Source organism: Grammomys surdaster, unplaced genomic scaffold (genome assembly GCF_004785775.1).
Source record: "Grammomys surdaster isolate TR1022 unplaced genomic scaffold, NIH_TR_1.0 125669, whole genome shotgun sequence".
In the NCBI taxonomy this organism is placed as follows: Eukaryota; Metazoa; Chordata; class Mammalia; order Rodentia; family Muridae; genus Grammomys; species Grammomys surdaster.
The window spans coordinates 1594440-1616573 of record NW_021620506.1 but is presented as its reverse complement, the minus strand read 5'-3'; the positions used below and the strand labels follow the sequence as shown (position 1 = coordinate 1616573).

The window sequence follows — 22134 nt, the reverse complement described above, 5'->3', positions numbered from 1 at the left end:
AGGGGCAAAGAGACATGAGGGGACAAGGATGGCTACTCTTAGCTATGGCAAGATTGTAGTTGAGTTGTACTCCCAGGTGCAGGCAGGACAGGGCAGCTTGGCTTTGCCCAGACCTTGGCCCCTCCCTTTACTACCACCCACCTCCTCCCGGCTCTGGCCGCCCATGGAGGATGACTTGGGCTGCAGCTGGAGAATGGCACCAAATAAGGCGAAGGTCTCGTTTTGGGCAAAGGTGATGTTGGCATTGTCATGCAGACCGAAGATCTCAGGCATGTCATTGAGAGGAAGGCTCTTGATGTAGGAGAGGTAGCCCTAGGAAGCAAGAAGGCTGAAACGGAAGGCCTCGGCCTGCTCTGCCCCAGCCTTCAGACTCACCATTACCCTTCCTAGTTAATTTTACTGTTGCTTCTGGAATTGAAATGGTCTCTGTGATGCTGTATATCATGGCTCTTGCCTTCGACTCAGCCCTTCACTGCCATCTCACCCTGTAGCTGCTTAAACCTAACATGCCCCCTCTTGTCACAGTCCCCTATGTGGTAGTCACCCAACCTAGCCACAGTTCAGGATGCTTCCCCCACCACCCTAGAAGTTAGTCCTCAGGGAGTGCCACCCCCATACTCTGCATTACCACCACACTGAGTGATACTTGGAATTGGTGAGGCAGGGTTCATCTCTCCCCACAGAACCTGCTCTCTGGATTAATTATCTTCCTTACTGTGGGATGGGTTTTTCATTTGGTGCTCTGGAAGACAGAGCTGTACCTCTTTCTACTGCCTCCTCCTGTATTAAGGTTCCATGGGACCCCAGGAACTCCTCTGGTAGGCCCCTTCCTGCAGACTCACATTGAGGTCATAGGTAGGTGGGATCTGGTGGTAGATGCCAGATTCGCTGTAGCTGTGCTCGGAAGAGAGCACAGCAGGGTTGTAGAAATCTTCTAGTATGTTCATGACACAGCGGCGGTCCCAATCATCAGTGACACGACCACCATAGTTGATCTCTCCAGCTGTGTACTTGAGAACCTATGGGATGGGTGAACAGTGGTCCCTATTACAGGTGCCCGAGTCAGTGGCACGGAGCCTGCCCCTTGCCTACCTTATAGGGGATGTCATCATATTCATCTAGGAACATCTTGAGCTGGCTGATGCAAATACGCAGGTCTCCATCCGTGAACTCATAGGGGATGTTGAAACCCAGGGGCCCAAATTTACGGCGTTCAAGTGCATTTCCATGGAACAAACACAGAGAAAGCAGCAGGGACTTGAACTCCACTACCTGCAGGACAGAAAGGGACAGAGTCATAAGAGAAAGGGTAGGGACAAGGTCATAAGGCTGGCTGCTTAGAATGTGCCTCACCTCTAAAAATTATTTGTAACTATTTGTGAGTTGTGTGGCTACATGAACATGAGTGCTGTTGCTCACAGAGACCAGAGGTGTTAGATCCCTGCGAAGCTGGAGTTTCAGGCCATTGTGAGCTGCCTGATGTGGGTGTGAGAATCGAACTGGGTCCATCTGGAAGAGCCACCAGTGTTCTCAACCACTGAACCATCATCTCTCTAGCTGATGCCTTACCTTTTGACAGGAGTGGAGGAAGTCATCACTGAGGCTGTTGTAGGACTTCAACAGATTGGCTTTGACCCCACGTGGAGGCTCAATCGTCATTTTGGAACCATTTTGTAGGATGGACACTGGGAACTTGTTGCTGGGCAGGCTGGTGAGCCATAAGCGGAAGTCCCGATGAACCTGGTGGCCACAGCACCTCATGATCATAAGGACCTAGGCTTAGGTTCCTTCCATCCAGGAACTCAAAGTCATCCTCTGACTTCTTCCTTAAGTTGGTTAGGATATAAGGCTATGCAGACAACTGGCTAAGAACAGGCCTTAGCAGGTCCTAGGGCTACCAGTCTGTACGGGTAGCCCTGGGAAGTCACCAACTCTCTGAGACTTAGCAACTCAGAGGGCCAATAATCTAGTTAATAATCCAGAACAATCTAGTTGCATCATGGTATACATGCTTTGTGTCTGGGCTGCACGCTTTGTGGACAGACATCATGGCACACCTTGTCAGGATTGATGTGCTCGATGAGACGCTCCAGGGCTGGCATCCAGCTTGGTGCTAAATGGCAGTTCTGAAAGAAGACCCACTTGCCCCTCTCTATGGAGCTGCGCATCATGGCTTCTGCTCGCGGGCCCTGTGGGGACAAGAACATTGAGTAGGACACTGCTGCTCATCTCCCCTAGCCTACTTCTTGCCTTACCCTTACCTGACCCTGTCCCAAGGAGATGGCAGAGAGCTTCTTGGAAAACTTCATTTCTTCTGCAAATTTATAGAGGTCAGCAGCGGGATCAGTACCAGGTGACAGCACGAAGATGAGAGGTGTTGTGGAGTTGGAGTCTTTGAACACTGCAGACAGATTGGCTGTCTGGAAGAATAGGGAGAGATGCTGAGGGCATATTGGGCTGGTGAGAGGCAGGGTTCAGGGTAAGTGAAGGTATTCCTGAGGTTCCCGGAGCAGTTCCAGAAGGGCCTTCAAGGTCCTAGATCATCTGTGTTCCAAGAGTTCTAGCCTGGACAGGGCTGGAAGGTAGTTCTCAAAGCAGCCATATTCCTGAGACCCAGGATACCTGCTCTGCCTAAGGACCAGCACTTGCCTGGGGCTCAATGAATCGGGGTTCCAGATGGTTGGCCACAAAGTCCTGCATGGCATTAGTAACTTTATCCCCACGCAGGCAACGAAGAATAAGCAGTTTCTGGAACTCATCCAGGTATGTGTCCCAGATGCCAGGCAAGAGCTCCCTGCAATAAAGACCACATATCCCTCAGAGCCAGCCTACAGGAAACCACTGGCCCATGGATTTTGCCAGACATATGGGGGTTTCCAAGAGAACAGGGCTAGAAGCACAGGGAGATGTGGCCACAAATGTAGGGCAATACTAGGTAATCTTTCAGAGGAGGTTTCTGGGCAGGCCTCTTTCTGGGGTCTTATGTTCCTGGCAGCATACCATGGGATCCAGCTCACCTGTGAGGCTCAGCACTGTCAAAGATGGCCTGGAATTCTGAGAGGTGAATCACGAAGTCACTAGAGAAGGTGGCAAAGGCTGGCAGGTTTGAAAGTGCCAAGATGTCTCGCCAGGCCCGGTCTGATAGCCACTGTGGTGCAGGGTTCTCAGACATGGTCTGGATGGAGCCTCCGGACAGCAGGTAGCGCCACTCAGCCTAGTAGAGTACAGACTGAGTTGGTGCCCATATCTTGTAGCCAGCACCTTACCCAGAGAAACTGAGTTGCTCTTGTTGTCCTCTACTCTGCCCTTTCTTAGATATGGGGTTCGCAGAAGCTCCTGACTAGACAAGTATGGGAGGCTCAGGACAGTTTGTCCCCAGGGACAATCTCTCTGCTCAGTAGCACATTTAAGGCTCAGAGAAGACCTGTGTTCATAGCATCAGTTGGGCCATATTAATCTAGAGTCCCCTGTTGTGATTAAGCATGGAATTGTGTTTCCAAAGATCTCTGTTCACTTCAACTGTGTTATGTTCTTTTGCTTGGCCTTCCCTTTATACCTATCCTGTGCTCTCAGGCTCACAATAGGGTGACCCCTCAGACAGACAGTCCCTGGGCCATCTGCCTGCTCCTGCACCTGGTTGATCTTGCCCTCATTCATCATAATACGGACACACAGCAGGAAGGCGAACATCAGCTTGTGCTTCTCAAAGAGGCTGCGGCAGACATTGCTATAGAGGCTGAAGGTTAGGTACCGGTTGATGTTGACGATGCGCTTCTTCAGATTGTCTACAGGGTAGAAGAAGTGGTGGCAGAGCATGGGGAGATGGGAGAAGAGAGAAAATCTTCAAGGCCTAGCCCAGGTTCGAAAGTCTTCCTAGCAGCTATCAGGGTAGTCTGTATCTCCTTAGACAGCAATAAGGGGCTCTCAGGAGGGTAGGGATAAAAGGTGGTATGATCTTAAAAAGAGTGTATGATGTAATGGTGAAGAGAGATGAGGGCTCATAGAAATGTGCCCATAAACATTCCATCCACCTCAGAACAGGGCGGTTGTGTCAGTATGCTAGAGCTACCTGCCCTCTCAGAGTTGGCAATGCCTGAGAGGAAGATGTTGAGGAACCACTCGAGAGAATACTGGTACATGGGGTCCACGTTGGCCAGGTCTGACACACAGAAGAAGAGGACCTGGGTGCGGACAGCCACAGGTATGTACTCCATGCGTGTGAGGTCAATGTCCTTCTCTGTCTGCTCTGCAATCCTGACCTTAGCCTGGGTAGAGGGGCAATAGGAAAGGTATTAGGTCCAGGTAGGCTGCAAAGAGCAGAAGGTAAGGGTAGATTGGAGCAGGGTTGGGGCAATTGGGGAGGGTTAGGCTGGTAGGAAGGCACTTCCCCACCTGGATCTCAGCAGCCTTCATCTTGGAAGCCTCTAGCACCTTGATAAGTTCCATGTCATCTACAGGGTTACCCTCGGAGGAACTCAGACGGTACAGTATCTGGTCTTCAATGTCCTTTAGCTCCTGACGCATCTTGGCATTACTGATAATCAGCTGGTTCTTGGCCTCTTCTAGGTCAGGTCGTTCTTCAGCCACTACCTGGCCCAGTAGCTGGTCCTCCAGGCCACTACCAAGAGTCAAGGACACCATGTTTATAACACCCGGGAACCAATGTTAAGTCCACCCTTATCTATCAAGAGCCCAGCACCATTGCCAGTGTCAGCTTGGGAGGCCTAGCCTCAATCTGTGGGACTGATGCAGGGTTGATTTCAAACCAGTGGTTCTCAGTGAGACCTTGAGTAGCAGGGGCTGGCCAACTAGATTCTTCATTGGCAAAGGGGGCTGTGAATGATCAAGTAAGATAAGGCGTAAGAGTGCCTGTTTTTCCTCTCACTGGTTGTAGCTACTCAAATGAAGACTTTAGTGAATAGCAGGCCGTGTGTGTGTGTGTGTGTGTGTGTGTGTGTGTGTGCGCGCGCGTGTGGTAGAGGGATACTCTTAGGTGGAAATGAAGCTAAGTAAGAGGAGACAGTGGAGGGTCTGGAAACCCTTGAGATGCCAGATTACCTGGGAGGGAGTTGATGGGGTCACTGAATAGGAAAGACAGACGTCTTGATTCCTGTAGCTTAGGGAATGGCCAAGGGAATGGCCAAGGGATGGCCAAGGGACAGTTCTGTCAGGAAGGGACAGCTGATGCTTGTGTTCTCTTGGGTGGAGACTCTTACCTGGGTGACAGTGTAAAGTTGATGAGGGTGAGCTTGGTGGAGATCTCTGGTGAATAGTGAGGATTAGGAAGCTTGGTGGTAATGTACATCCTGAAGTCCTCATGGTAGGGGATCACTGTGTCTCCCAACTTCAGGACCGTGTTCCCTTGCTGCTTGTATGTCTGTAGTAGGTAAGATGGGCCAGCAGTGGTTGAAGTGTGGACAGCTCTTTGTTCAGGTCTGTAGTCCATTGCTTCCCCTTCCTCAGCAGGCCTACCTGCTTAAGCAGCACAGGCTCCAGTGCCGGATCCAGCTCCTCACCCACATTTTCTAGAAGGCATGGCTTGCCAAAGCGGATAGCATTTTCCATACTGCGCAGGAAGTCACGGTCACTCAACTTGAACACATCCAGCCCACTTTCCTTCTCCTGCAGGGAAAGGTAGGGTTACAGGAGCTTAGAGTGGGCCCAAGGCTCGGCTGCTTCCCCAAGCACTGGGAAAGACATCTGAGCCTGTCTGAGGAGGCAGAGCTGATAAATCTGCTTACCATGTTCTTGATCCATTTGTTAGCCTGACCTTGGGGGTCAATGAAGTGGGTCCAGCGCTGGGAGAATTGATTGATGACCCCATTCTCCACTGACAGAGTGTCATTGGGGAGGCCAGCAATCTGTGTGAATCCAAGTGCCATGTTTGGTCAAGGTTTTTGTATGAGCACAACTGACTGGGACATTAGCTACTCCTAACTCAGTTTGGCTGTAGGTTTCTCCTTGTTATATGCTTTGGGTGGGAGAGCATGACAGATAGAGATGGCAATGTGGACAAGGATTCTCTTCTGCTGCTGGATGGTCTCCTAATGCTCTCCTTTGCTGGCTCTTTTTGTTCTCGTGGCTTCTGCATCCTTGCTTAGTGATATCACCTTCAGGGTGCCCAAATCCCATTGGCCCTTCTTATATTGGCCCACCCTTGGCCTCTCTCTTTGCCTTTGGAGCCTTGCTTAGACTTGACTTGAAACTTCTCCCTACAGCTCCATCTATGCCACACCTGGCCTGGTTCTTGCTTCTTTTTCTACTCACCACCCTCTTGCTACACCCAGGAGGATCCAGAGGAGGTATCCATGGAAATGAGGGTAGAAAGGAGGCAGGAGGTCCAGAGGATGTATCCATGGAAAGGAGGGTAGAAAGGAGGCAGGAGGCTCTAGGCCCAGTCTGAAGCACATTCTGACATCTGATAGTTACCTGCCAAGAGCGAATCTTCACAGGGTTTCCCAGTGTTGTAATCAGTGTGGGCTTAGAGGTATGTGGAACACGGTGAACTGTGAGCTGGTTGACCCAGTACTCATAGAGTGTTGCACGGTACTGGCCCTGGAGAGATGTAAAACATAAGGCCACCACACTAGGCACACAGCGTTCTCCTCCTCTCTTGCTACAACACTGCATGCAGAAGTCAGATCTCAGATGAGGAGCTAGACATTATAGACACTTCAGACCTGCTTGGATCCTACAAACCTCAGACCCTTGTCTATAAAATGGGTCAGCCCTGCAATGTCTTCCCAAAAGATGGCTCTGAGGATTAAATGGGGCACACAATGAAGCATTTAGAGCATTGTCTAGCATGGCTGCACATGTGCGAGCCTTCATATACTTCCACCAGGGGCTCTGCTGACTTGTGTGAACAGCTGTGTACCTGCTCAGTACCTGTGTGCTACAATGAGGGAAGGAAGGAGGGCTGCTCCACAGGTTGCCCTCACAGAGGTAAGACCTCGAGAGAGGTTCTCTTTGTGGGATAAAGCTGGTTGGGGTACAGTGGGGGATTCTTTACCGTGAAGGGGCCCAAGTAGGCCACAAAGCCGGCAGCCACCAGCACATCGCCAGAAATGTTGTCAAGCAAATTCTCCAGATTCTCCACAGTCTCCTGCCAGCGAACCTTTTCGTCTGCTAGCCCGTTGATGAGCTGTAGAAGCAGCCTTGTGGAGTGGGCTCTGGGAGGCTGGGGCTATCTCTACCCACTGTGACCCCACCCATAGATTGCTAAAGAGGGGCGGGGAGAGCCAACCCATAATTATTCTGCATCTCCTCATCCTTCTCCTCCCAGCGGGCCTGCGGGGGCTCTGTGGAGGGGCACACACCTTGTCGGCTCGGCTGAGGCGCTGCTCACACTGCTCACATTTCATCTCCAGCTCCTCCTTCTTGGCTACACATTCTCGATACTTGGCCTGCATTGTGGCGATGCCATCTTCCACTTCACGCAGGTGGTGCTTTGCCTCTTCTAGTATCCTCTGGGTTACTTCCAGGTCATCCTGGGCTTCTCGCAAGGCTTGCTGCAGACAGAAAGAGGTCCAGCTCATAGCTAGTACCTGGGTAGGGAAGCCAGCCCCCACCAGCTCTATACAGTCCTCACCCGTTTGGGCTCCACAGCCTTGGCTACAAAATGGTACTTGTGCATGGCGCGCACCCACTGGCAGATAGACGTGCAAGCCTTCGACACCTTGGCAATGGCAGCTGGCTGGAACTCCTCATTGTCGATATAGGGCTGGATGGCTTTGATAATTGCCTCCCCAATGTTGTCCTGAGACAGAGATCATTGATCTCAGGACACTGCTTCCTATGTGGGATAACTAAGATCGTGTTTCCCTATATCTCAGGGGCTGCAGAGCCTCTCACACTCACGCTTTGCCCCACCTGAGTCCAACCATTGTTGGGGATGAGCCTGGGAACCTGTACTGCTAGCAGGCTTTCAGAAGCCAGGGCTAAGGCAAGCCCAGGGGAACAGAGCTCAGGCTGTGAGCCATCCTGGACTAGGTGCCTCTCTAAGAAAGGTGTCTCTAGTCCTGCCCATGTAGGCCAGGCAAGTGGCATTCAATGAATTTCTGGACTGGAGAGGGGTTCCCTGAAGGAACCTCCAGGTTGACCTGACCAAGGCACAGTCCAAGAGAGCAGATAGATACCCATGGACTGAAAAATCTCAAATGGAGAGATGTTCAGAGAACCTAGAGGCAGTCCAAGGAAGCCGAAGCTCCTCAGGCAGAGAGATAATACAGAGCAGGTGGGGAATCTCTCAACTGGGACAAGAAGAATCAAGCTGTGGAGTCTTGGAGTGACTTTGGGTGACATCCTATAGGCACAGGAACCTGCCCTGGTTCCAGTATTGTCAGCAGACTTCTGTTGGGAAGGAGATGTTGTCATCCTACCTGACAGCTCCTTGGGTAGACTCTATGTCCAATGGCCCCAGACAGCGCTATGTCCCCCAGGGGCATGTGTGCTGCAACTGCTGGTGGTGCAGACAGTGACAGAATGGAGAACATAGCACCCGCAGACGCTGGTGACAGGTACTTTGCCAGATCCCACCATTCTGCCATGTCCCACCCACTGGCTTACCTGTGTGCTTAGTGTGGTTACCTTGTCAAACTTGAAGAGGCTCTCGAGGAAGCGGCCCGGGTCTTGCAACAGCCCCTTGCCTGGCTCCCAGTAGTCATCTACTTTGGAGCCTGGCTTCTCTCCAGGTACCTTCTTAGGCTTGATGCCCTTCATGATGCACACGGCTTCTATGACCAGCTTCACTCCTGGGGGTGGGCGCTGCATGGCACGCACCTGTGGGCCATGCCAAGACGTACAGAAGGGGAAGGTCCCACCCTTGGGAAAGGTGGCCCTACCAACCAGGTCTTTACTGCCGCAGGACCTAGGGCCTTGGGACTGCCTGGTGTTTGCACCAGGATAAGTGGGGCAAGCAGCGTGGATCTGGTCCTCATTCTGCTCTCCACTGTTGGTACACAGTCACCAAAAGATGTGCCTAAGGTGGGCCTGGGGACACCATTAGGATCTAAGAGGACACAGAAAGGGATAGGATACCAAGTGTGAGGAGACGCCTGGCTGCCCACCTCTGTCACATCATTCTTGTTCAGGTTCCGAAGGCTGGCCAGGGCTGCATCCAGGGCTGGCAGGGCCTCGTCAAGATCCTTCTGAGCATCATCAGCAATAGCTTGGGCCTTACTGGCCTTCTCATTGGCCTTAATCTCCTCTGCCTGCACTGATTTCCGGGTCTCCTCAGCAATGGCTGTGTCCACCTGGGAATGGGAGACAGGGCATCCAGTTAGTGGCCAGTGGCAAGGGCAGGAATACCAACCCCCCTCTTTCTGAGGGCTTAGATGTCCACCCTTTCCAAGGGCCTCTTAGTTGCAATAAGTTCCAGAGACCTGGCACATCTAGGAGGTCCTCCCATACATCTCCAGGGCCACAACAGGGCTTAGGAGTTTCCAGGTTTAGGCATTCCAGCCCTACAGGGCCCCATTGCCATCTATGCTCGATGCAAAGATGTATCTCCCCATTTCTTCAGGGGATAGTCTGTAATGCTCTGACTCTGTAAACCAGGACCCTGAAGACTGGCAGAAAGCTGTCATGCTAATGGTGGTCTGTGTTGGGAGGACCAGGCCCTCGATGTAAACCCTTATTCTGGGCGGCATCTGCACGTCTGCTTGTGCCAGTGCTGCCACTCAGTCTGAGTTGTGACATCATCAGTTCCTGGCTTCTTTGGATTCATCTGCCTTGTTCTTCATAGATGCCCTCCCAAAGGAGTGCCTGGCTTAATGTGTTAATAGTTCTGCCTAAGTATCTGCCAGGTAAACGAGCAACCACTGAATGAGGAAACTGAAGTGTGAAAGCCAGGGCCTAGCCATTTGATGTTTGAGATGTTGAGCATTCTCACACGGGACTAGAGAGGAGGTGGGCTCAAGAGCTCTCTGTGAGCATCCCAACCTTGATCTGGTCCATAGTGAGCATGGTGTCCTTGGCAGCTTCTTCCAGCATGGGGCGCATAATCTCCAGCTCCTCCTGCATCTTGGCCACATCCTCAGAAGTGCGCAACAGCTGAGTTTGGGAGCAGAGAAAACAAACAAACAACAAAACAAAACAAAAACCAAGTGTTACAGGGACTAGAGAGGTGCCAGGCCTTAGAGTTCTGAGGAGAGAGTCCTACTGAATCACCTCCACTTGTGGCCCCCAGGTTGCTCAGTGGTTTCTAGAGGAGGCAGCCTCATTCCCTGAGAAGTTGAGGTGCCTCTGTTTGCCCTCACTTTTCACTGATAATTTCTATTTTTTTTCACTGAGAAGGAAGTCACCCTTTGCAGCACATTGGCTATACAGTTTGAAATGCCAGGTCATCTTGGCATCAAAGACTGCTGAGACCCAGCACAGGTAGCTAGCCACTGTCCTCAGGCCTTCTCCAGGCCTACCTTGTCAAGGCCACTCTTCATGCGGTTTTTGGCAGTCTTCAGTTCCATTTTCTTCTGCCCAATGAGGATGGAGAAAATATTGAGCAGCTCCAAATAGCTCTTGGGGGTCACGTAGTTGTGGCGGGCCAGGTCTGCCAGGTACTCAACACATTTCCTGGCCACCGACTGGTGGATATATACGCAAACCTGAATCTGTGAAGGTGGAGATCACGGAGACTTGTGGCATTTCAGCAAAGACCAGGTACCAGGTACCCATAAAGCCACTGTGTCCTGGTCCTGAGGAAAGGGCCATAGCACAACTATACCTCAAATAAATGGTTTCCTAAGACCCTTATGACCTCCAGGCCTAGGTAACCTTTTATGTAGATGAAAAGCCCAAGGCCCATACTAGTCAAGAACAGCCCTGGTCTTGACTGTGGACCCAGGTGTCTCCCAGCCGTGGCCCAGGGCCCTTGGCACAGCTTCATGAGCTGTCTCCCTCTGAAAGGCCTAAGATAGTGTACAATCAGGGGCTGGGTCTAAGACAGGGAAGCATGGACTTCATCTTAGCTCTTGGGCCTCAGAGGGCCAGCTCTCTGAGACTGAACCAGACAAATCTGGCTGATCCTATCTGCAGTCTCTAAAGAGGTGTTAGGGGCCCTTGGAAGAAAGGGGTGCTAGCCATCTGTAGAACACTCTAGGTCACCATGTGATTCATGACCTCATTTCACACATGGGAGAACTGAGGCATAACCAGGTAATGCCATTTCACCAACCCTTTGCTGGTAGTGGTAGGCTTCAGTGACCCCGAGCCTCTATTAAGTGAGACATTTCTCCCCAAGAGACTGCTTCTCACCAGGATACCTACCAGCCCCTGAATTACTTCATTCGAACACTCCAGTTCTGGGATCTCATTCAGGAACATGGTGGCCACAGATTGCAGGGCCTCTGCTGGCCACTCGTTAAACCAGTCAATGGTACAGCAGTTGACAAGTGAGGGGAACTGCCTCAGGCGAGCTCGGAAGACCTCTCCAATAGGACTGAGGGAGAAGGAGCCACATGAGGCCAAGCAGCACTGACTTAGGCACTCAGCACTCAGGGCCTGTCTATAGCCCTGTACCATAGAAGCCAGGCCAAACCAACCTAGTAGTCCTGTCTGAATGGCATGATGGCCAGGCCTGGGGCCACTTTTCATTTCAGATGTCCCCTCTCACATCCCTGAGGCCCCAGTGTGGCTCGGTGACAACTATATGTACCTCATGCACAGCACCATGTGAATGTTGCTACGCACACGTCCAGTATAGGCAGCCATGAGATTGGCTTTGGTAGGCTGCAGGCCCTGCTCCTGTATGTAGGGCCGCATGGTATTGACGATCTGGTCTTGCTCATCTGCACTATAGAGGTTGGGGATGTCACCTGAGTTCAGGACGTTGTTAATATCCTCTAGGAAGGACTCGTTCTTGATCTGGAGAAGGATAAGGAGTAGGAGTTAAGCTTTTATGAAAGCCCCTATGTATCACAGTTCATGAACTGTCTTCCCTGACCTTTGTAACAGCCCTATATAGAAACTAGGTCAAGGTCACACCATTGACCTCATAAGTCCTGGACTTACACTCAGATCTGCCCCATTGTGGAGGCTCTGAATATAACCTGCGGGCTGTGGCAGGGCCCCGGAACCTGGGTGCGGTATGGGATTTTCCTGATCCTTTTCTAGCTTTCCTCCAGGCAGGCCTTATTTTACTTCAGGAAGAAACCATAGCCACCGACAGAGGCGTCTGTCCTGGGTTAGAGGGAAACCTCACATTCCTGACTATATGAAAGGGCTGGACAGGTCTAGGAGGGGAGGGACCTTGTCTAGGGTTGGGGCATGATCTTGGAGCCCTTGACACAACCTGTACTGCCAGTCAGGTGTAAGTGCTGTCCTGTTTATCTTGTGGCCTTTCTACTCAGAGACCTGGAAAGAGGCCTTATGCCCCCCCCCCCCCCAAAGTAGAGCTATGGGTTCCCTATACCTCAGGAACAAACTTGTGGTCCTTAGGGTAGGAAGCTATGGAGCTATGAGTAGTGTGTTATAGTACCAAGGTGCTTCTTGGAGCATGGGTAATGATACCTGCCTCCCCTTAGCCTTGAGACACTGGGTTTGGTTCCTCTCTTGACCAGCCTAATCATAATCCCACCCTGTCCTAATGTATGGGGAGTTGAGCATACAGGACTGAGCACCCTATAGGATATCACGTGGGGATGTTCCCTGTTCAGCCCACCCTGAGCCCTGCCCACTGCTGTGGTGGGTGTACCTGAGTGTCTGAGAACAGGAAGGTGATGGGCAGGTTCTGAAGGCCAGCCTTGAGTAGAACCTTCTTGACATCTTCACGCCACTCGGACATGCCGTAGTTCTTGGACAGCTCAATCTGGAAGCACTCATACTCAGCCCTGGAGGCAGAAGTTTGAGTCAAGGTGTGCCAGAGGCCTGGAGCCAAGCACTGATGAGTGGTGGGTGTCCATACCCCGCTAGCCACCTGGTGTCTTGCTCCTATCCAGGGTGGACTTGTAGGTTCCCCAGGCCCTGCACCCACTCTCATTTCCTGACCTTTGTCTACTATTCCTGTTGTCTAGAATCCTGTCCCTTCCACCCCCTGCCCTCCATGCTTGGGTTCTGAAAGCAGGCTCATGGGTTTCACTCCTAGGCATCTTTCTGGGATGCTTTCCTCAAACCTCCCTCCCGTAGCACCACAGGGTACTGTTGCTCCCTCTTCTTGAGGTCCAGGTCCCATCTGCAGCTCTTCTAGAACCTCATGGGCTGAGTAGGTTTATATTGGGGCCACACCAGGATTCTACCATGGTAGAAGGCATCTGTTATAAGCAGTCTGTCACATGCCACCCACTGCCCACCATGATCCCTTACATGTGGGAGGCCAGCCGAGTGAGGGAGCTGCGGCCACTACCACCCACACCCAACAGGAGCGCATTGCCCAGGGCCTGGCGCAGAGTCCGGCTGATACGGCAGATATGGCTCATGGCATCCACAAAGAGGACCAGCTTCAGCTTGGCTGTGTTGATCTGGTTGTAGTCCTCCATGTATTCCTCAATTACCTGCATCATCTGGGAACATGGGGATGGCGGGAGTGGCAGGCTCTCCTCCGTGGAGGGGTTCCCCCAGTTCCCCACTTCTCTCAGTTCAGACCCAGAAATATCAGTGATTGACCACTCTGTGACCTGGCCAGTTGCAGATTTTCTCCTGTGGGCTTGAACCTTGTATAGCTTCAGGTGCAGATGAGTTGGCTCAGGTTGACTCTCAACATAATGAGAGAACCCTATACAGATGCTAGCTCTCCCCAACTAAGTCTCTATACTCTAATTAGCTCCACATCCATCCCCCTATTGTGGACATACTCGGATATCTTATCTCTTTTTGCTTCATGAGGAAACTGTAACTCTCTCTGTTCATAAAGTCCTCAGTAAATGCCTTGGGTCCATCACCTCTTGCTGCTTTCTTTGGATTCTAGCCAGCTCTATCTTGAAAGTGTTGGGTGGAGGCCCTTGTAGGAATCCCATGCCACTGATTTTGTGGCAGCTCTCACTATAGATAGCTTTGGCAGTTGGAACACTGGGATGATGAGTACCAGGCCCTCTTTGACAGAGAGCTGACCACGGCTAGTTCTGTTCCCTGTGCACAGAAGGAATGCTGGCTTTCAGAAGTCAGGTCTGCTTTATGAGAAGCCTGACCTATGAGACCCACCAGTCCATAGCAACCTGGGTAAGACCATCTGGGAACTAGGATGTGTATGGGAAAACCAACCAGGAGGTCCACTGCAGGCCTCATAGCTTTGAGGCCACTGATGAAAACCTTAACCCTATCTCTCAAGATCCTAACTGAGCCATGGCACTAAATCCCTTCTGCCCCTTTATGAAAAAAAATGGCAGCATGGCAAATGAGTATGGTGTGTCACTGTTGTTGGCAGGATTTGTCCCAGATGAACTCTTGGTCTCACAGATGGGTTGTCTCACTATACCCATGGGAATGGAAAATGGGGACTCAGAGAAGCCAAAAGCTTTTTTTTTTTTTTGTCTATCCTGACTTTCAGTGGTGATGAGCGAGAGCCTGGGGTCTTACACTTATCCTGTGTAGACTTTCAGACTCTCTCAGCACTACACTTAGTGTTCTCTGGATTCCAGGGGATAGACTAAAGAATACCTACCAGAGTAGAGCACCAACTCACCTTACTCTCACTGGTGATGAGCTCATAGGACTTTACATCTGAGCCTGGTGACATGAAGTCCCCATAAAGAATAGGTTGGAAGGGACAGACCTTGTTGAAGGCCACCCCCAAATCCTCCATCTGGGTTTCAAGGAGATCATCAAACCAGCTGCGGTCTTCCTCATTCACTAGGCGGTCACGGAACACACGGCAGTTCTCATGGTACCACAGCCGCAGCAGCTGCACCTTGTCCTGAGAGGACCCAGTGTCAGGGCCTGCCTTGGTCCCTGGCCTGAAGTCATCATTTGAAGTGCCAGGGGAGACAGAGTACCAGGGTGATAGGAACATGGCTCACGGGACTAGTCTCCTTCCTTTGACTCAGGGCTAGAGGCACATGCAGGAACTGCTGGGAGATGTGCCTTCTGCACAACTGAAGACTAAGTGGATTTTCAAGATCCCAGGGCCCACTAGGCACCAGGACTAGTAGCTGCATATTCCAAAGTGATCACTCCCCTCTCTTCTGAACCTCCAAACTCTAAGCCTGGGGAGGAGATCTCATTTTCCTTATTCCTCTCCGACACCCCACCATCTAGCTGCTCAGCAAGCCCCACCAATCTCTCTGTGTTTAGGTCCACTGCCCACTCTGTTCCAGCTTCCATGCCTCTCCACCAGGGTACCTGGGCACACAAAGGAAGTTCCAGACTTTTCTCTTAACTCATTGGCTATGAGCTTGTCTTATCCATCCCAACCTTCCTAGGGCCAGCCACACTCTGGTTGTTTAGCCAGTGGCTCCATGTGGCTCCCCATCTGAGCTCTCTGCTGGACCCACAGCCTGTACATTCTGGTTCCTGTGCATCCCACTGCCAGCTCCTAATATCTCCACATGCTTAGATTCCAAAGGCACACTTGTTCAGCTCCACCCAAGTCTTCTCACATGGAAGGCCTCTACTAGAATTTCTCCTGGCTCCTTGTCTTCTCCTGGCTTGTTCTTTTTTTTGTTTTTTTGAGACATGGTTTCTCTGTGCAGCCCTGGCTGTCCTGGAACTCACTTAGTAGACCAGGCTGGCCTCAAACTCAGAAATCCGCCTGCCTCTGCCTCCCAAGTACTGAGATTAAAGGCATGTGCCACCACTGCCCGGCCTGGCTTGTTCTTTTTATGACTTCATTATGATCACAATTCTGGACATGAGTTTGGCTCACAAGATTATCTTAGCTGCACAAAGGTCAGGCTCTAGTGTTCCAGTCTCTTCAGGGCCTGGCTACATGAGGGTTAGAGACTGAAGGCTTAAACTTGGGAGATGTCTAAAGAGGATGGCAAGGGCAACAGGGGCATGGGGTGGAGGCCTGGCAGATACTCACCTCTACCTTAGCTGGTTCAGCCATGAGCATTCCCTGGAAGACTTTGGACAGGTCCCTCAGGTTAAAGGTATAGTGGGACTTGGCTGGTGTGGGCAGCAGCTGGGAGGTGATGGTAGCATATACACTGATGGTAGCATCCACAAGGGGATCAGTCAAATCGACGATGTTGGGGGCCCCAGCTGTGGGACACGAGAATGGGCTGGGTCACGAAGACAGGTCCTAGCTTTGCTCCTTTGATCTACCCTAGGACCCATTCCATAGCCTTAGGCTTTGAGTCCACATTTGTTTCAGCCCCTTCTTAGACGCCTCCTTCTTTGTAAGGCCTTCCTGATGTCCCTACCTTAGAATAGGGATGTCTTGTTCTCTGTGCAATAGATTTACCCCCACATTCCTGACAACTTGTCACATACAGGGCTCTGAGATGCAGTCACAGAGTTGTGGGCATGAATGGGCTTAGGTCTGGGTGAGTCCTTCCTGCCTTGCCTCATGAGCCTATGGCCAGACCTGGACATGGCAATGCTGTGTCACACATGGCTTCAGGAGTAATGTTTTGGTGAGTGTAGGGTAACCTGGACCTCAGGCTTGACCCTGTGGGCTCACTACCCTCTGTCAGGTTGCTAAAGCTCCATCTGGCTTTTCTTACTACCATACTCATGTGCTGGCTGGCTCTATGAAAAAATACCCGTCTTCACCTGGAACTAAACTCTGAGGGTGGGAACTTGGGGTCCCGGGAGAGCTCAGAATGGACAAAGGCTCAGGAGACAAAGCATATTCCAGGTGGTGAGCAAGAGGTTGACACACAGAGATGCCTCTCACCCGTGGCAAGCTTTTTCCTGGAAGTGGACTGACAAGGAGACAGCAACCAGGTGGAAAATGCTACGGAGAAACTTGCAGCAAGAGGAAAGTTTGGGAAACCTCAAAGTTAGGCTTTGGAGTGACTCCAGAAATGCTGGGGGACATCACCCCGAGAAGGGAGACATTTGAGCTGAGATCAAGAAGTGAGACTGAAGCGTGTGCACTGCTGGAGAGAGTGTCCGGGCAGAGGGCCCAACAAGAACAAATGCCTGGGACAGGAGGTGAAAAACCAATGGGAGAGGCTGAGCGGGAGATGTGACATGGGGTGTGAAGCATGGACACTTCCTGGCACTGTCGCTTGGCTACAACAGTTGACCAGAAGGGAAACACTGATCTTACTATACTTTTGGTGCTATGTATTTTTGAGACAGGGTCTTGCCCAGGCTAGCCTTAAACTCATGGACTGAAGTGATCTTTCTCCTACCTTTGCCTCCTGAGTAGCTAGGAATATAGGCAGGCTTATGAACGTTTTAACTGCAGAAGGAGGATGGATCGTTGCTGGGTGAAGGCAGAGTGAGTAGACCAGGGGAGGGGGTGCCCAAATGATTGGGAGAATGAGGACAGGACAGTGAGATGATTGAGGACAGACCCTGTGGACATTGCCAAAGGATCTCCTGAGTTGTCAGATGGCATGAGAGGAAGAGCATGACCGTGAAGTTCTTGTCATGAGCATCTGGAAGGATGGAGCTGCCATCAGCAAAGGTGAGCCTGACAGGGCATTGGAAACTTGGATTTGGACAGGTTCAATCTGAGATACACAATGGACAGCTGAGAAATGTGAAGCCAGATGTGTAGGGGAGTAGTGTGGGCTGAGGGTATGAACTTGGATGTTGGTGACATAAAGATGACTTTATATTTGAGCCAGGATGAGACTGTTTGAGGACAGTGTATTTAAGAGGGAAAAGGGGCTGGAGGTCAGTGTCTAGTTAGTCCAAGATGGGGCACCTAGTATGATAGTTTGTGTTTGAAGTGACTCCCTGGAAAGGCTTGTGATTTGGAAGCTTGGTCCCTAGATGGTGAATGTGATCACTGAGAGATGAGTGGATCACGAACACACTTAACTCATCAGTAGGCTAATTCATCGATGAATGGGGTTTGTAATGAATCTGTGAAGGAAGTGGTTCAGGCTGGAGGAAGAAGACTGTTTGGGGGGCATCTCTGAGGACTATACATGGCCCTGGCATCCTCCTGTCTGCCTCTGCTTCCTGGATGGCACGAAGTGAGCATGCTTGCTTTACCACGCTTCCTGCTGTCATGGAGTTTTCCTCAGCACAGACCCAGAGCAACGGAGCAAGGCAATTAAATTAGAGATGAAACTTTTGAACCAGCGAACAAAACAAAACCATCCCTTCCTTAGGCTATTTTTTTCAGAGCAACACAACACTGATTAATACACCCAGGAGGGAAAAGGGCATGGGAGGAAGAGCTGTTTGCAGAGTGGATAAGGCCTGAGAGCTGACTGTTGGCATGGTTACTCTCTCACTGAGGTCAGCAGAGGAGGAAGTAGCTCCATGGGAGACAGGAGGGATGTGGGCGTGTTAATGGGAGAAGAGTTCTGGAACAGTTTTGTTATAAAGCTAAGCAGAGGAGTGAGGCAGTGAGTGAAGGAGGGATCTGGGTGACAGAGATAATTTGGGGTTTTGTTTAATTAAGACGGGAGAAACCAGGACATGTTGGTCTGTTTTTGCTTTGTTTTTAGAACAAGGTCTCACTATGTAGCTCTGGCTGTCCTCAAACTTAGCATGTAGACCAGTGGGTCAGGCTGGCCTCAAATTTCACAGAGATCTGCCTGCCATTGCCTCTTGAGTGCTGGATTAAAGGCATATACCACCATGGCCCACAACATCTTTTTATGTTGACGGAGTGGCCCAGTGGAACAGAAAATACTGCTACTGGGGATGTGAGACTCCCCATCCTCCATTAGGCCAAAGAGGAAGAGTGCCGACTTGTGCTCTGGCTCCAGATGAGCCTGAGGAGGGCCCATTATGGTCCATGGTCCTAACCTTAACCTACCTAGCTTTAGGTAGAGTCCAGGGTTGCCCCCAGACTACAGTCCCTTTCCTTCAAGATCCTCCCAGGCCTTGGCCACACTCACGCACAGGCTCTCGGTAACTTTTCTCTCCAAGGAGTCCATCTGCAGGGTTGAGACAGAAATAAGGTTCAGCGTTAGGTGGTCACTTGCTGCTCACCTAGGCCAGCTGAGGCCCACTAGGAAGCTGCTTCCCACCCTTCATCAGAGAAGTATGCCCCTTCCCCCAGTGGTACATGAAAGGGAGACCTGGCTTAGAACTCTGGCAAGGTAGTCCAGGCCAGATGGAAGGCTTGACTTCCACCACTCTCTACCCAGCATGGTGCCAGTGGCATGCCATGGACAGAGTGTGCTGGGTGGGAGGTAGGCTATTAGAGACAGCATCCAGGGTGACTTTTTCTGAGCTCCAGGATGGAGCAGGGTTACTTTTCTCCTTTGGTCTTTCTAGGTTTTCCTGTTCTAGAAAAGTTGTGGTCATTCCACATGAGCTTGCGAATGTCTCTACATGAGTGAATGCATATGTGGAGATTCATATCTATTACATACACGATATGCAGATTTTATGCATGGCTTTATTTTAGATGCTATGTGCATCTAAACTCTCAAGACTCAGTGCGATAGGTACTAATATTAGCATCCATTGGTAAAGAAACCAAGGTTCAGAGAGGTTCGTGAACTTGACAGTTGTAACAGCAGAATAAAGGCATAAAGCTGGGGTTGCAGTTAGTGGCTCAGTCCCTTCTGCCTGCCCAGTGTCATTCAGCTATCTTTGGTCTGACAACCAGCTTGGCCTATGTCCATGGCCTCTCTTGGCCCAACCTGATACTCACCCATCCAGCATCCCAGGATTATAGAGAAGATGCGTTTCTTGCTGACTTCATCCATCTCGATGAAAGACAGGTAGTTGAAGTGGCGTGTCAGCCTTGGAGTGATAGCGTTCCTGCCTCCTCCTGGGGGACCCATGGCACAGACAAAGTTGATATCCACCAGGTTCTTGAAGGCTCCTGAGTGGGAGTAGGAAGTCAGAATCACACAATAAGATATATGTTGAAACTGTGATCACTGGTGTGGCGGAGAGAGCATAGAGGATTTGCATCCCTAGTGCCCACATAAAAGCCAGGTAGGTGTGACAGTGTGTCTGTAGTCCTAGCAACTCAGGAGGTAAGACAGGGGGGTAAGCTGGCTAGGTAGGCAAGCTAAATCGGCAAGTTCTGGGTTCAGTGAGAGACCCTGCCTCAGTTAAGTGGGCAGCAATCAAGGGAGATACCCAACATGAACCCACAAACACATGTGCTCACACTCACCAAAAACATGTACACATATGCATGCAAAAAATGTGATTTACCGATATAAAGAGAATGTGTCAACAGAAACTGAAATCTTTCTTTGACCTAAGAGTTCATTCCCTTGTTTTAAGAGAGATGAAGACATTTTTTTTTGTGGACTCCTAAAGTGGCCTTTACTCCTGCATCTACTGTACTCTTCACCCAGCACATGTGGCCCACTTCCTGCTGTCCCATGATACCACGCACCGATGATCTTCCGGTCATACCAGCCACCATGGTCCATCCACTGCCGCAACAGCTCAATTGGTGGCTGGGCACCATATGTTTCCAGGGCTGGCATGTTCAGGTCATCAATGAAGAAGATGAAGTTGCGCCCTAGGGGTGGCCCAAACACACCCTTTCGCCTGTGGGAGGGAGCAGTGTGAGCCCAGCGCCCATGGGCACCAGGTCCTCACTAAACTTTAGTCTCCTCCAAACTGCTAAAACTCAAGACCAGCCCTCTGTCTTGGGACATTTGGGACATGCTGACCTCTATCTTAGGTCTTTAAAAAGAGTCCTTCTTCCCAGAAAGGTGGGTAAGTGCACAGCCCTGTCTTAGTGGCCAGTGAAAGCCCTGCAGATAGACTAAATAGATACTGAAAGAAGCCAGAGGAGATATGAAAGGCAACCTAAGGTCCCCTGTGGGGCTTTCTGGTTCCTGCTGGGTCATCATTTCTGGCAAAGCCAGAAACGAAATTTGGGTGAAGGGTGCTGTGACACAGCAGCTGGTTCAGCTAGGCTGGGGACACTGTGGCCGAGGAAGGAACCAGAGGTGTCCTGCCTCTTGTCCAGCTTGCTGTCAATGAGGTCCTGGGTCTGGTTGGCTGAAGTGCGGGCTGAGAAGGTGAGGAAGTGGCTGATATATTCCAGCGGCAGGTTCTTGAGAAGCTTGTTAGAGACTGTGAGCGTCTTCCCTGTGCCCGTCGGCCCAATACACAGCACCTGGGAACATGGTGAGAGCAGGAAGGTGGGGCACATGCAGAGCGGACACAGAGGGAGTTACCAACTTGTTGGTGTGCAAGACTAGCCATGCCCTAACCTGAGCCTTGGGTGGGCTGGGACAGGGCACTCACAGGCTTGTGATTGGTGATTAGCATTCCCAGCAGGTAGGACATCTGCACGGTGTCCATGGTGGGCACAATGATGTTGCAGTAGTTGGTGTCTGGCATCATGGTGAATGGGGCCGAGTAGTCCATCCACTTTACCCAGGCAACCTGGAACCACATCTGATTTAGGATGGGTGTGAAGTCCCTTCCCACTCCTGGCTGTGTACCTGACTGCAGTTGCTGAGGTGTTAGCCTTCCTACACACAGCTGGTCCCTAGGTCTTGGCAAGAACATGCTCTGGGAATGGAATAGCCCAGGAATGCAAAGGTAATCATTGTTTATTCTTAGGCAGACCGAGGAGTGGGGACACCAGAGCCCAGCTACTAACAGTTGGATACTAGAGGCCGCCTGGTACTGTTTCCCCATTGTTCCTGCCTCATAAATTCCCTTACCCATGACCCTTGCCAAACTCCTTTGATGAAGGTCTCAGTTTGGCCAAAGCAACACGTCTCACTTGTGGCAGTTCTGATGCTTAAACCCAAATGCACTCAAAGCTCCACAGCAGGATTCTACATTGTGACTTTCTGCCACCTCCTCTGGGGCTTGAGGGCCCTGACCCTGGAATATTGGTGAACTCAAGAGCTCTGATTGGCTGGCAGTTAAGATGGGGACACTAACCAGGATACCAGGCATGCTCCTGGCCCCTTAGGGAGCTAGGTTTCAGAAAAATAAAAATAAAAATAAGGGCCTGTTAACTAGAAAAGAGGGCCAGTCCCTGGACTCAGCACCAGTGTAGAAGAAACATTTGTCTGGGAAGCGAGGCACACTGAAGCTTCCGAGCTCCACGCTCCAGTTCAGCTCTCCCACTGACTAGCTAATTATGAGAATTTTGTGTCTCAGTTCCCATGTCTGTAAAATGGACATAGT

General features: G+C 51.0%; 1 protein-coding gene across 1 annotated transcript in view; it reads right to left on the bottom strand.

Moving 5' to 3' along the window:
- Positions 1-22134, bottom strand: part of Dnah1 (dynein axonemal heavy chain 1) — a 63363-nt gene that overhangs the window by 1952 nt on the left and 39277 nt on the right. The window contains exons 42-74 of the mRNA XM_028787518.1: positions 21235-21375; positions 20943-21103; positions 20369-20526; positions 19667-19840; positions 18903-18941; positions 15953-16131; positions 14615-14845; positions 13300-13496; positions 12692-12827; positions 11654-11862; positions 11266-11437; positions 10419-10610; positions 9943-10053; positions 9069-9254; positions 8590-8781; positions 7592-7759; positions 7320-7511; positions 7013-7144; positions 6430-6555; positions 5742-5861; positions 5473-5622; positions 5217-5377; positions 4393-4618; positions 4070-4265; positions 3634-3785; positions 3018-3214; positions 2650-2794; positions 2262-2420; positions 2058-2189; positions 1570-1740; positions 1093-1272; positions 843-1019; positions 142-312 (exon numbers count right to left, since the gene is read on the bottom strand). Coding sequence (XP_028643351.1) covers positions 142-312; positions 843-1019; positions 1093-1272; positions 1570-1740; positions 2058-2189; positions 2262-2420; positions 2650-2794; positions 3018-3214; positions 3634-3785; positions 4070-4265; positions 4393-4618; positions 5217-5377; positions 5473-5622; positions 5742-5861; positions 6430-6555; positions 7013-7144; positions 7320-7511; positions 7592-7759; positions 8590-8781; positions 9069-9254; positions 9943-10053; positions 10419-10610; positions 11266-11437; positions 11654-11862; positions 12692-12827; positions 13300-13496; positions 14615-14845; positions 15953-16131; positions 18903-18941; positions 19667-19840; positions 20369-20526; positions 20943-21103; positions 21235-21375 — 5433 coding nt within the window. The remainder of the gene's footprint in view (positions 1-141; positions 313-842; positions 1020-1092; positions 1273-1569; positions 1741-2057; positions 2190-2261; positions 2421-2649; positions 2795-3017; positions 3215-3633; positions 3786-4069; positions 4266-4392; positions 4619-5216; positions 5378-5472; positions 5623-5741; positions 5862-6429; positions 6556-7012; positions 7145-7319; positions 7512-7591; positions 7760-8589; positions 8782-9068; positions 9255-9942; positions 10054-10418; positions 10611-11265; positions 11438-11653; positions 11863-12691; positions 12828-13299; positions 13497-14614; positions 14846-15952; positions 16132-18902; positions 18942-19666; positions 19841-20368; positions 20527-20942; positions 21104-21234; positions 21376-22134) is intronic.